General features: G+C 35.7%; 1 protein-coding gene across 2 annotated transcripts in view; it reads right to left on the bottom strand.

Annotated features, from left to right (window-relative positions):
• Nucleotides 1-12590, bottom strand: part of LOC110027173 (calcineurin B-like protein 7) — an 18284-nt gene extending 5694 nt beyond the window's left edge. The window contains exons 1-5 of one of the 2 annotated variants that reach the window (XM_020728492.1): nucleotides 11374-12590; nucleotides 1959-2067; nucleotides 1634-1686; nucleotides 1371-1451; nucleotides 1143-1255 (exon numbers count right to left, since the gene is read on the bottom strand). In XM_020728492.1, coding sequence (XP_020584151.1) covers nucleotides 1143-1255; nucleotides 1371-1451; nucleotides 1634-1686; nucleotides 1959-2067; nucleotides 11374-11676 — 659 coding nt within the window. In that variant the 5' untranslated portion in view covers nucleotides 11677-12590. The remainder of the gene's footprint in view (nucleotides 1-1142; nucleotides 1256-1370; nucleotides 1452-1633; nucleotides 1687-1958; nucleotides 2068-11373) is intronic. The other variant, XM_020728499.1, reaches the window with a different exon arrangement.
• Nucleotides 12591-15361: the final 2771 nt, after the last annotated feature.

Genomic DNA, 15361 nt, shown 5'->3' with positions numbered 1-15361 from the left:
GTCTTCTTGTATTCAGTCTCTGAACAAATCTGACTTGATAATCACACTGTGGGTGTATGTCACTAGACCAAGCTACTCTAAAAACTCTTCAGCACCCATTTTGAGCCCAGATGAATATCTTCTCTTGGCCATTTCATCGAGCATTGAACAAGAATCATGCACCTCTCTCTGTGTGAATCTTTGATATTTGTACTTACATTGTGTTAATCTTTGATACTTATACTCTACATTGTCACCTCTGCTTGATAAATGTGACTATTGGAAGTTGGAGGCCCTCTCAAAAGAAAATTAACAACTGCCACAAATGCTAGTAACAAGTGAAATTGGACAAAATAGGAGTTAGTTGCTCTATCTATATCCAATGAGCATAAAAAGTGTAGGATACATACACCAGTTTGAAGAAAGAATAAGCAAGAGGTTGAGAAAGAGATGTGATATAATAGTGAGATAAAAAAAAGATGTGACTATTGGAAGCGGACATTTATCTTTCTATGCAATCTTAAACATAGGTTAGCGAATCGTGTAAAATCTCATATTTTGTATGGCATTCTTCTTGCAAATTATTTTTCCATGCTCGTAATCATCATTGCTCTCAGAAGAATGCTTTTCCCAAACAAAAAATATGTAAGACACATTGGAATGAGTGAGATAGCATCGAGCTTGCATAAATAGCTATGAAAACATATTCTATCAGCATAGTCGGCATAAATATAGATTATTAACTTGATCTAATCAATAGTCGAGTTTAGACAGAATCTTTAGCCTGAAAGTTCAAGTTGAACCAAACTGGCTTAGCTCGATTATGCTCATAGGCTGGGTTGATCTTTGATGATTTTATTCAAACTGGGTTGTGGCATAATTAAGGTGAATTTTCTCATTTAGAACTTAATCTTTGTAAGATTTAATAGATTAATAGTTAAATCTATAATAAAAAAATTTGAGGTGGCATGCTAGCAAACACATGCATTTAAAGCGACAAATTAGTAAAAAAAACTCATTACTGAATATGTAAAATCATGCTTTTAAATGCAATATCTAGCCAATAAAACAAGTTGTTCTTAAGAGCTAGTCATGAGCTGTTATTCGGTAAAAAAGCAAATTAAACAGATCACCAACTTGAGTAGTACATGAAGGCAGCTTACTTCAAATATGGAAGAGTCATATTCTTGAGAAGAGATGGATTTTTAAGTACAAATTCCTTCCATTCAATGGGATCTATCTTTCCATCAGAGTTAGCATCTACCAGCTTGAACGTCTATTAAAGAAAATAAATATGAGAACATTTATAAAGATGCATATGATTATATAAATAAAAAAAATAAGGTGATAAAAAAACAACTTAAAAAGAAAAAAAAAGTAATCTTTCTGACCTGATCAACAATTGTATCAACAATATCATCAGAAAGATACAAATTTGATTCATTTAAAAAAGCAAGAACCAACTCCTTTAACTGTCAAAACAGTGAAATGCCAAAAGATTATTCTACTTGAATGACCAAATAATCAAAAAATAACCAGTGAAATGCCAAAGATTTAGCATTAAATGGATGTTTATTATAAAGACTTCAAGTCTATGAACAAAATTACGGTAAAGTATTGATTCTTAGAAATAACAAAATGATTGAAAATTTACCTCTTCACGCTCAATAAAACCAGTGCTCCTCAAGTCATATAATCGGAAAGCAACTACATAAAAAACAAACCACACCAACATGATCTAAGCGCAGAAGATGAAAGATAGTAATTCATCGATCAAAATAACTTAAAAATTGTTGGAGTCACATCCATCTTAAAAAAAAAATGTTGGAAGGATTTTACTACGGTATATGCAGAAGTTTAAAAATTTTAAAAAATAAAACATGATGTTTTACAGAATCGAATGAAGTGGTTTCGAAGAGAAATATTGGAACAAGGGTCAAAAAATAACAATCTGAAGTCAAGAAAAAAAAACTCCATACATGCAATTTTTTCATCTTGTGATGTGTTTGGATGGAAGACACTGAGGGATCTAACAAACTCCTCAAAATCGATTACACCATCGCATTTAAGATCAAATAAGTCAAAAGCCTGCAAAATAAATGCATGAACTATTGGAATTAATTAGATGGAGATATATATAAAAACATTTAGGTGACTACAACGGTATATTTTATGGAAACTGAAATTGGATTATAGACCAAAACAAATTTTAGTAGAACCAACTTGAAGATCAGTCACTTTGTGATCAGAAGCCAAATGAATAGTCTAATTATCCTAAGTTACTACCCAGCTATTACAATCTTATAAGAGCAATAGCAGGAGATGAAACCTTTTGGTTTGGTTTATTATATTTTGTAGACGCAAAAGTTCCTGCAGATTCTTTTTTAAATGCATAGATAATCTATTAAGGTAAAATCTAGTTTCATGTATCAAAGTTGATTTTAGAATAATTAGGATAGCATTTCCAGAATTTTAGTTTGTAGAAATTGTATCTAAATGTGAGAGCCTAGAAGAGTTATCTTTATGTTCTCATGGTACCCCCATAATATCATCGAAACAAGCCAAGGTTCCTTCCTTCTGGGCTAAGAATGCTTCCACATAACATACAAAATTTTTGGGGACCAAGCAAGTTCAAAAAATTGTTTTTGCGAAGCTAAAACTGAAAAAGTAAAAAAAATTAAAAAAAAAACCAAACCCATGCAAAAGCCAGCCCATCTGCTCTGCCAATTCATTCTGGCTCCCTCACATTTTTCTCGCTCTCGTTAAAAAGTCTTTCCTTCCCCTCATGCATGGCCTAGACCATGCTGTTTCTCCACATACTCTGTGCCCACTCATAGGCAATGAGTAATGATGTCTACTCTCGCCCTCTTCCTCTATCTTATTACATTGCAACTCCTCTTACACAGGAGTACTCCCCTTGCCCTCCCCCCATTTTCCCACTCTCCTACACAACCATGCAGCTACGCCTGAACCTTCTATTAGAAAAATGAGAACATTTTGAATAAAATTTAAATAAGAATGAGAGAATAAACATCAAAGATCTCAAACTCAAGAAATAAATTTATATGATTTTATGATATTCACCTACGTTCATGACAATAGCAAGATCAAATTTGTACAAAGCTTCAAAAGAGATACATAAAGAGAGATGCATGTGTTTGCTAGCATGCCACCTCAAATTTCTTCAAAAGAGATACATGCATTTAAAGTGAAAAATTACTAAAGATCTGAGATTTGAGATTTTTCATAAGCACCAGTCCTTGTGGTTAATTACCACTCTCAATAATTAAAGAGCACTTTCAACTAAGATTAGTCATTCGACACTAAATTTCCAACATATAATAGTAGCAATTATCATTTTTAGATTGTGAAATTTATCATGGTAAGCTTAGAACGGACAATGGGCAAATGATGACAATCCAAATCAAAATCTCATGGTTACATTATCTCGAGTTGTCATGAACTCTGGTCTGTTTACTCAGAGAAGATATGATCGACCCAATTTGATAAAAAGATCTTTATCAACAGTCATGAGTTGCTTAATTTATAGGCATCTTGTAGATTAAAGGTGAATGTTTGCCTAAATGGATAAATCCAAATCAATCTGAGCTAAAAGAGGGCTTGATGCCCAACAAAATGTATCATATCATTTATAATTCAAAGGATATGAAGCCATTGAAGAACAAATGTTTTTTAATCATGACTATAATATAGTGGGATTATAGGTCAAACTATCTAGTTAACCACTAAACTAGGTGGCTCTAATCGTAACCAATATATTTGTCAAACCATTGGGTCAAACTATGCTAGCAAAGGGCTCGAGCCACATTCTTGTTAGTGTATATTATTTAAAGTGTGAATATAGAACTTTTTTTATATATTTGATATGAAATTCACTATTTATGAGCCTCAATTAATTATAAAATTGTCAAGAGATTAATGTGGAGGGTGGATGAAATATGTTTTTTCCTTTTTAAATGATATATTTAATTTGAATATTTTGACTTTTATATTTTTCTTACCATTTTACATTTTATCCTAATTTGAGCACAAAAAGATTTATATTAGAATTTGATGCATTTTAAAAAATAAAACCTCCGACTGAGATTTTACAACAACGAGATCATCATTGGGGTTTTGCATTTAAAATGTCGGTATACGAAATTTGAAAGTTTTGAATTTTAAAAATAGACCCATTCAATTGAGATTCTTTTTCAACACGACCATCATTAAAATTTAACATTTTTTAATTAAAAGAATAAAAATATAATCTTTTAACATGATTTCTACAAGTATAATCATAACTCTAAATTGTTAAACTCGATCATCTATAATTAAGATAGAGTCAACAATGTCTACATTATAATGAACTCTTAATTATAGTTAATCAAAATTATATGCAAATTGTTGGATCTTATTCATGCTCTTAGCAGCAAAATTCTGCTATGATGTTTTTAAAAAAGTGAACTCATTTTTGATCCCTTCTGAAGCTCAATTACTCTTAAACATCTGATCATGATACTCGCTATTATTATCTAATTTGAGACACTTCAACAAGTCTGTCTTATTTTCCACCATTGTCTTCCACTTTTTAACACCCCAAATACATCAGATTTCTATTTTAAGAAATAAACTCATAATTTTCTAGAGCGATCATCAATGAAAGTGACAAAATATTGAGAATCCTAAATGAACTGAACTAGATTAGGACGTCATACATCAGTATGCACTAACTCCAATTTCTTGAATTTCATAATTGACCAACCTTTGAAGAAAGAAATTTTCTTTTGTTTGTCATATGCATGGTCCTCACAGAAATGAAAATCTATAGATTTTATACTAAGAAGCTTGTTTTTAAAAGTAGGGACTTTTTACATTCTCACTCATATAACCAAGTATGCGGTGCCAAAGACACACATCAACCATTGTTCCATCCACATCAATAGATTCTGTCATCTCATTGATTAGATAAAGAGTGCTTTCAATATTGATTTGAGCCAACACCATTGCCTTCAGTCACCTTTCACGAATCACTTGTAAAAATAGTCAAATTTCTGAACCTTTCAAGCTGGCTCACCGAGATCTAATTTCTATTCTAACTTGAAGCATGTCTAGCTTCACTGAGTTTCTAGACTGTTCAATTTAACAATTTAATATCAACATCATCCTTTATTACAATACTGCAAGACTTTATCTCTTAAATACACATTCCCTAGATCACTCTGAGTGTAGTTTTTAAACACCTATTTGTTGGGACATGCATAAAAAAATCTATTATCCAAGATCCAAAACTAGGGAATCACATTGGATTTTGCCCGTGGAGATATTTATAGAAATTTTTGTCTTGACTTCCATCGCCAATCTTCTTCGGAGCTTTATAATCCTTTTTGAAATGATCTTTCTTACCGCAATTCTAGCATTCATCTCTATTATTTTCTTTTCCTAACCTGGACGTTTCTTTCCTATTAAATCTATCTCATCTTGTATTCTTACCAAGATTCATTTCTCTGTTTTCAACTTTCAATGCAGAATTTGAAGTTTTGCAGCTCGCATTCTTGCGAACTTCTTCATTCAGCACTAATGTAATGATGTAATCAAAGTTTAAGTTCATCCTACTTGAAGAGTTACTCACTGCCATAACTAGTCAATCTCCCTTGTTAGGCAATAAAGATAGAATTAATAGTCTTCTAATCTCAGCATCAAACTAAATGCCCATAGAACACAATTAGTTTGTCACAATTTTGAAATTATTCAAATATTCAGCTACCGAACTCTCTTATACCATTTTCATGCTGAAGAATTTCTTCATAAACAAAAAGTTTATTTGAAGTTAAAAGCTTCTCATACATCATCGTCAATGTTGCCATGAGATCCGCTGTAGTTTTATCATTAGTTATATTGAAAGCAAAAGACAAGAAAAGTTAAGGACGGATTAAATTTAAGATTGCTCGATCAAGTAATTCCCTTTCTTCCAGAGTTATCAATGTTGCCATGAGATCCGCTGTAGTTTTATCATTAGTTATATTGAAAGCAAAAGACGAGAAAAGTTAAAGACAGATTAAATTTAGGATTGCTCGATCAAGTAATTCCCTTTCTTCCAGAGTTATCGATTCAGATTTTTTGGTGATACCTTCTAAAGGCAAATATAATTTTTTTTATATATAACAAAACTTCAACTTGTAGTTTTCACAAAGGAAAGTTCGAACCATTGAACTCCTTCACCTTATACCTCACTTCATCAACCACTGCTCCCACTCAAATCAAAGATCTTCAGAATAACCCTCTTTGTTACTACTTATTGGAATGTAAAAATGGGATTCAATCAATTCACAACTAAATCATATCTTGAAAAACACAGATTGGAGAGATCTGAAACAAAACAATTGAACAAAAAAAACACAAATAAGAAATCCAGAAAACACAGATTTAATGTGAAAAAATTGAAAATAAGAAAAACCACAAATCTATACCACACCAAAATTTCACTATGAAATGAGGAGAAAAGTTGCAGATTATATCGCTCACAGTTTCCCTTCACAAGCCTGGAACTCACGAACACTTCTCTATCGATCACACAAGAGTAATCCACAAAAATCTAACATGGAACTCGTTGCACCACCTGCACTGTCCAGCTCTTGTTTCACACAGTGCTGAGAGTTACCTAACTTCCTGGTATATAAGTTGAGAACATGAATCCCGAAAGAGAAACTGCTCATGGCGCTGGGGCGCCACTCTTGAGCACTGTTTTTCCATGCACTCTATCTGCATTCATTCTACTGGGCGTTGGATCTCCCGTCCAGAGCACCAAGCTTCTGGCGTCTCTATTTCCGAACAAGCAAACAAGCGTTCCACAGTGCAGTTGTGCCCCTACTAGGCACTGGAATTCTAAGTGCTTTGTTCTGCAGAGTTCTTGTCACTAAAGCGGGTACTTGCTGGACTCCCGTTAGGAACAGGGCTCTGGGGTGCCCACAGGCTTTGAGGTGCCTGGTTTGGCACAGGACTTCCGCTGCTGGCGCTAGACTTCAGTCCCTTCCAATGCTGCTCCAAGACAATTAAGCTCCATCCCCACAACAGATGGGATGTTATTAGTTATGACAGTGGGGAACTTTCTGGTTAGCGCGCCTTTGATGGCTTCCATCACTTGGTCTTTAAGCACGTTAATTTGTTGTTTTACGAACTCTCAAGTGCAGTCCATGTTGTTTATGGTTTCCGAACATTGGATTTATTCTCCTTGAGTTACTTCTATTCTTATTTGTGGCATAATGTTATGCTCACAACACTGTTTAAGATGTTGATCCCAAATTTATTCGTAAATCACACCCAAAGAATAAAGCGTAAAAGGAGAGAGAGAGAGAGAGAGAAAATGTAAAATGTTTAAGGAATTTAGAATTTTTGTCTATAATTCCCATAGTTATTTTTTCATTTAACATTCTTATATTTATATAGGGGTCTAAAAGATACTGTGAAATGACAATTTCACCCTTATTGATTTTTAATAGACCGACTACCTATCAATTGGCTCTCTGTTGTGCAGTCACCCTCCATGTTTCAAAATTCGACCAATCGATTCCTTCCTGAACAATTCCCGAGTTGATAAACTCGTGACTCAGCGATTTCTGGGTTGTTTTTTCTTGTTCAGCTACTTTAGAGTTATTCAATTTTCTGATTTGTCTACCATTTGGGTCAGTCAACTAATAAGTGTTCGAACTTTTATTCGTCCGTCTTTTGAGTTGGTTGGCCTCTGGTTGGTGGCTCAGTAAGGTCCTATCCTTGGGATGTCTTCATTTATTCTAATTGATAGCTCGAGTCTTGCTCATAATCGCTTTGATCCATAGGGTATCCGATCAAAGTCATTTGAAATATACACATTTATAATATAATTCTTTCACGTCATCAACATGATGAGCAGGACATAAAATTGTCACACTTAAAAAATCATGCATTTCTTTGATATTAGTACAAAAATATAAAAAAATACAACAAACTTTTCCTTTCGTATCACAAACATGGGTACTTATATTTCGCCATGTGATGGAGTTCTCATTTGTTTTTATACCATTCTTCCAATTACTCTTCCAACTACAGTGACAACTCACATCCAAGTAGTTGGAAACACAAACTCACATCGTAGGATGAATCTCCTTTCCCTTTCCTTCTCATAAGCATGTTGTAGGATAGTCGGCTTCCCCACGCTACCGAGATTCCCTGTGTCTGGGTTGAACTGATCATCATCTCTCTTGTTAAGAATTATAATAGAGAATAATTTATTTTTATAAGAAGTTGGAATAAATTATTTCCTTAGAAAATAAATTATTTCCTTAGAATAAGGAGATATTTCCTTTCCTTTTTTATATTTATTTTCTTAAATTAAAAACTATTCGTTTTCCTATTTTATGTTATTTTTTATATTTCTTAATAATTAATAAGAATAAGAATTAATTATTAGAGATATTAGGTGATATATCTTTCCTTTCATATCGTCTATTTTTTATTATTTTTTTCCTAGTATAGGATTCTTGTAAGGATTATTTATACCCCCGTTCATATCAATGAAACAATTAAATATTTTACTTTATTCTGCATTATTTTGAATTTAAACATGGTATCAGAGCCTAATTTCGTACTCTAGCCACCAGTCTTCCTTAGAGAATTGACGAACTCCCTTCCTGTCATCCTCTGTGCAGGAAGGGAGGGACACTCATCTTGATATTTGAAACAATGATTTTTTTTCTTCTTCTCAAAATCTCTAGTTCCCCGCCACCTCGCTAGGTTACAGAAGCCATGGAAAGAATCATAAAGATGCGCTCCCGTGAATTCGATCTCGATGCTGCCTCGGAGTTCGAACCAGAGGCACTATCCCTATCGCCATCTCCGGGTCCACGCATCGGCGTCAACCTCAACAGCATGGTCGTCAAGCCTCCAACCAGCAATGGCGGAGAGAGTGATCTTGAAATCGGATATGACACCAATGATCTCCATCGCAGTTCCCCGCCGCATCAGCGCTGACTTAATTCTCTGCAAGATGTTCATCCCCGTGATTCTCCATCGTACAGATGATGCCGTGGGGGCTACTCGTCGCTGCATCGTCGGAGGTTTCCCAACGGACTCCGCCACCGTGCGCCCCAACTTGGTCTACAACGTCGTGGTTATGCTATTGGTCTTCGACATCACGGCTCCCCGTTGGCGTTCCATCCACGATCTCAAAGGTTTCTGAATGATCTAGGGCACATACAACGTCTAGGTTTTATTTCACCGCCGCATGGGTGGATGATGGTTATTTTGAACCAGATTTTAGGCACCCTCGCGGACCACATTCAGGTCGTGGAATGCGAGGGAGAGGAGGAGGTGGCAGGTTTCGCGACTTCTCACCCCTACCTTTGAGAGGGGCGGCAAACCATACACGAGAGGGATCGGTTCAACCACACATATAATGTTCTCGTATGGAGGAGAGTTTGTCCACAAAAATGATCCAAATTTGTCACCAAGGGAAGGTGACTGCATATGCCAGAATCCGTCGTGCAGAAATCTGAATTTTGCATGACGAACTTACTATAACAATTGCCCCAAGTATCGATATGATGAACTATATAGATCGAGTCGTAGCCTTCACAAGGGCTATGTTAGCCCCCTTACGCACCGTAGGTTTTCACCCAAGTTATCGATTTCACCGATTAATCGTGTTCAACGAAGAGATTTCAATGGATACAAATCTGGTCATAGGAATAGTAGCTTCAATTTTGAGGAGTATCGGCTCTCGCCTCGGTTCTCGGCGTCTCCTACGCGGCTGCCTTGCATGATAGATTGCAATCAGAGACTTCTTGTCAGCATACCGCAACCAATGATGGGGAGGAACCATCTGCATCACACTCCTAACTTTTCGGATCCGACTAGAAGCTTGTTGCCACCGCCATCGCCTGGAAATGCACGGGTTGATGTTTTGGAGGATTCTCCTTTTTCGAGGACTTTCATAAAATCAGAGGATTTTACTTCACTTCAGTACACGGCTCCCAAGAAACCATGATAGTAACATGCTTTGGAGCTTGGTCAAACATCACCACAAACCATTCAAAAACTTGTTGCATTGTATCCTCTTATGTTGGCACCAGTGATGGGACTCCGGCCAGGGCAGCACTAGTGATGACATCACCCACCTCATCATCATCTCGCCGAAGATACACTGTCGTGGATCGAACAATGCAGGCAAAATCCATCGCCAACCCTTTCTCCTACAGTATTTTTTTTCTTCCCTCCCCAAGCGTCAGAGGAAACTGCATTTCTAGCGGGCCATTTGTCCTGCATTATTTTTTTCTTCCCTGCCCAAGCGCTGGGGGAGCTGCGTTTCCAGCCGGTCCTTTCTCATGCAGTATTTTTTTCTTCCTTGACCCAAGCGTCAGGGGAGCTCTGTTTTCAGCCGCCCTTTCTTCTGTTGTTTTCTTTGTCAGCAGAATTTACTGGGTGTGATTTACATGTTTTCTCTGCAGCAAACGACAACCATGATCAACTAAAAGTTAGTTTTGCTGTAGGTTGTCTATTTCCTTGCAAAACTCAAAATTCAGTCAAGTTTGAATCTCTCTTCTACGCTGAAATATATGACAGAGAAAACTCAAACTTCAGCCAAGTTTGAATCTAACAAATTCAGTCAAGTCTGAATCTCTCTTCTACGCCGAAACACATGGCAAACAAAACTCAAAATTCAGTCAACCCTGAATCTAACAAATTCGATAATTCAAACGATCATTTTTTATTCACTAGTCAACAAATTAGAAATTATTAACATACATTCCAAACTTGAGAGAGAGTTTTTAGAATTATAATAGGAGAGATAAATTATTTCCTTAGAATAAGAAGATATTTTCTTTCATATTTTATATTTATTTCCTTATATTAGGAATTATTTGTTTTTCTATTTTATGTTATTTCTTATATCTTCTAATAATTAATATCAATTAATATGAATTAATTATTGAAGATATCATGTTATATATCTTTCCTTTCATATCGTTTTCTTTTTATTATTTCTTCTTATTATAGGATTTTTGTAATGGTTATTTATACCCCCGTTCATATCAATGAAACGAACGAATTATTCCAATTTATTCCGCATTATTATGAATTTCAACATCTCCATAGGAGTCATTGGCTGCTTAGAATTAAGATCTGGTTTGAATTTTCCATTGATTTCACATTTTTATTTTTCCTTTGCAGCAAGTTTAAAATAAATCTTGAAATTCACCAGAGCTAAAAACTTACCTCCTCCCCGCGGCCCCTTTGAAGTGTAATGGTGAACACCATACAACAGCTTGAAATCAAAATCATACAAAAAAAAACCCCTACACTTGATTCTCACCTCAATATCCAGTTTTCCCTTAAGAAGGTCGAATAATATATGCTTACATAACTCAGACTTCGTTCTCGAGTCGCACATAAAGATTGAGTCACAGCTCTTCTCCACGTGCTTGATGGTGCCGAGTAGCACATCCAAAACTCTTCTCCACGTGTTTGATGGTGCCGAGTAGCACTTCCAGATCCCTTCTCCTCGGACTTGCTAAGTTTCCTCATAACAGCTGAGAGTAGACCTCTGACGAACGAAATTAACTTGAAGCGGCAACGTCGAGATGGGCCAACAGTGGGTGAAGGGTTATGTGGAAGAGAGTTTCGGTCTGGAGAGTAGCGGGTAAGAGTGTGAATCCGCTGCATAGAGGTAGAGAACCATGGAAATGAGGGCTGCGTGCAGGCGGATAGAATAATAGAGGATCAGTAGCTGGCAGTTGGTGCCGGCACTGGGACTAAGACGATCGAGCAAGTAACTGTGCGAAAGCGGAAGAGAGAGGCGGCGAGCTACTCGGTTAGGAGAGAAACGAGGCATAGGTAGAAGGAAGTCGCGCGGACAGGAAAACATATTACATGCGTTTAATATCTTCACGGTGAAGATGCACGCCAAAAAAGAAAATAATGAAAAAACAAACGGAGACATGAAGAGAACGCTTATGTATATTTGCTGCGCGGAGAGTAGCGGAACCAGAGAAAAATGGAAAAATGGGAGAGAGTAGAGAGTGCCACAGATGGGAGTTTTTGGTGACTAGCGAGCAAGCCGCCCAAAATAGGACGGGAGTTGCTATCGGATATCAAATGGAGAAGGGGATGATGCTCTCCAAGCTTGAATGTCCGTTCTCCAATGGATGTGGCTTCCATTGAGAGTGCGGCTCACCGGGAATGTCGAGAAAATGCCCATCCTTCGTTTTGCAGATGAAGTGCTTCTACCGGAATAGTGATATTCGCCATTTTCATATCGCCAGGACCTTCCTCCGTTCCAGCCTTTTGAATGGCATTCGAATCATTCAGAATGTGAAAGATCGAAAAAAACCCAAACCTCATCAGAGCAGCAGATAAAACCTTCATAATCGTATCCTTCTCCTGCTTTCCTGTTGCCTCTGACATGAATGGCATTGTCGTCATGATCTCCGTCGGCGATGTCCATCACAGCGGATTCGTCCAGTTGGAGGAATTCGAACGCGTCCTCCCCGTAGCCGGCCTAACAAAGTCAAACTACTCGAAGGAAATGCGCGGCATATAGATTTGTTTCTCCAATAACTTTCCGGCAGTCAGAAGTGATGATGCGGTTGCGAACTTCTCTCTTAACTCTTCAATCCTTTTAAAATAATTTCATACGAACACCATTTCGTGTCCGATCTCACCCTCTCATCATATTTAATATGTATTTCCGTGGGTCTTAAAAAAAAAAAAAAATGGAGCCCATAAAAATACATATTTATGGTGATGAGCTTGGCTCGTGTTCGGCTCGTTCGAAATAGCTCGTGTTTGAAATCGGCTTGTGTTTGAAATTGACTCGCGAACAGTGTGTTCGTGTTCGGCTCAATTAAAATATTTGTGTTCGTGTGCGTGTTCGGCTCGAAATTGGCTCGTTAAACTAAAATTGAGAAAAATAGATGTCAAGTGTGAGATTCGAACCTGGATCAAATCTATACAAAAGAATATACTAACCACATTGCCACATGAAATATTATGATTAAAACTTAGACATTAATATATATAATATATTATTATATAAATAATATATGTAATACATTGTTATATAAAAAGTTATATATATATATTTTTTTCGAGCCATTTCCGAACACGAGCGAACAAACTGTTGTTCGTGTTAGGCTCGTTTACACTTCGAGCTTAAAAAATGCTCGTTAGGCTTAACGAACGAGTCGAACACGAGCTACTTAATGAGCCGAACACAAGCTGTTCGCGAACAACGAGCCAAATTGACAGCCCTAATGAGCAGTGAAGATCGGACACCGCATGCATTCGTATGGAATAATTTTTCCTTTATTAGGTATTTTTTCTTTCACTTATATAAAAACCCCGAAAAAAAATACTTTTGTTCAAATTTTCTAAGGGAATTTGAAAAAGTAGAGGGTTGTGTTAGCTGGTCCATAATCATTATTAAGAAATCATGAAATTAATTATTTAAATCCTTATGAAAATGTTAGGGCATCTCAGTAAGTGAGCACTATATGACCTAACTACAATGAATTGTGTGCAAGGACCGCTACATCGACGACCGAGTGTAGTGTCAAATTAACATAAATTTCCACATTACGACCTGATTCAGGTAAGTAAGTTGGTCCATGAAAATAATATTAAGATAGGATCTTAGAATACAAGTATTCGCACAGGTAAATTAATGAGATTAATTGATATTATGATTCATAAGAAGATAAATATATTATGCATTAATAAAACTAAATTAGTTGGAGAAAAGGCTAAGGGGATTGATTGCTTGGGTTTTAAATTTTGGTATTCAGGTAGGAGTCATACTAGAAATGGTGTAGTGTTAATTATAGATAAGAGTTCAAAAGATAATGTTGTAAAAATTAATATAATTAGAGATAAAATTATAACTTTTAAGATTGGTGTTGGTACTAAGAGATTTCATATTTTAAGTGCTTATGCTCCTCAAGTAAGTTTAGATATAGGTTCTAAAGAAAAATTTTGGGATGACTTAAAAGAATTTATACAAATGATATCTATTAAAGAAAGAATTTTTTATTAGAGAAGATTTAAATAGACATGTTGGTAGAGTGGTAGAAGATTTTAGAAATATTCATTGAGGCTACAGTTTTGTAGTGATTAATGAAGAAGGTAGAACATTATTAGATTTTTTTTAGCATATGATTTTGTTTATAAAAAGCTTACGATAAGGTTCCAAAAGAAATCCTTTAGAGAGTTTAGAGAGGACAGGTGTTGATATGATCTATATTCAAGTCATTAAGGATATGTATGCTAGAGCTGTTACTTATGTTCAAATAGAAGAAGGATTGACCAATTATTTTTCTCTTGTAGTTGGATTACATCAGGGATCGATTTTAAGCTCTTATCTTTTAGCTTTAGTTATGAATTCTCTAAGTATGGATGCACTTACTTGACATTTACAGGAGGATGTACCTTAGTGTATGTTTTTCGTTGATGATATCCTTCTTGTAGATAAGACTAGAGAAAGAGTTCAGAAAAAACTTGAATTTTGGTGGCTACATTGGAGTCTAAAGGCCTTTTTTTGAGTAGAAATATAATTGAATACATGGAATGTAATTTAGGTTTGAGTAGCTCTAGTGAGAGAGTTGTAACTATAGATAATCAAATCATTAAAAGATGTGAACGTTTTAGATATATCGGGTCTATTGTTCAAAGTGATGTTGATATAGCTAAGGATGTTATTAGTAGAATTTAAGTTGGTTGATTGAAGTGGAGAAATGCATCAGACCTAGTGTGTGATAGAAAAGTACCGCTTAGATAGAAAGAAAAATTTTATAAGATGGTAGTGAGACCTACAATGCTTTATGGCGTAGAATGTTGGCCTTTAATAGATAAGCATAAAACTAAGTTAAGTGTTGCTGAGTTGAGAATGATTAGGTAGATGAGTGGCTTGACATTTAAAGACAAAATGTGAAATGAATATATCTGACAAAATGTGAAATGAATATTTCTGTGGATTCATGATAGGGTTTGAGTAGCTCCAGTGGTGGATAAGATTAGAGAGAGTTGTCCTAGATGGTTTGGTCACATTAAACATCAACCATCTGATGATTCAATTAGGAGACTAGATGTTTTAGATTTGATTTATGTTTGGAAAGACAAAGCTAGACCTAAAAAGACTTGGGCATATTGCATAAAAAATGAGCTTAATTTGTTAGAATTAAATGAAGATATGACACTCAATATGACAAAATGGAGAAAAAAAATTTATGTAGCTGACCTCACTTTGTGGGATAAAGGCTTGTTGTTGTCGTTATTGTGTGTATGTATGTGTATGTATATGTGTGTATATATATATATAAAATCCAGATTGCCTTGTGATGCATTTCCAAGGATT

This window comes from Phalaenopsis equestris, unplaced genomic scaffold (assembly GCF_001263595.1).
Source record: "Phalaenopsis equestris unplaced genomic scaffold, ASM126359v1 Scaffold000002, whole genome shotgun sequence".
Classification (NCBI taxonomy): Eukaryota; Viridiplantae; Streptophyta; class Magnoliopsida; order Asparagales; family Orchidaceae; genus Phalaenopsis; species Phalaenopsis equestris.
The sequence above is the reverse complement of the archived record's forward strand: the minus strand, read 5'-3'. Positions and strand labels throughout refer to the sequence as shown.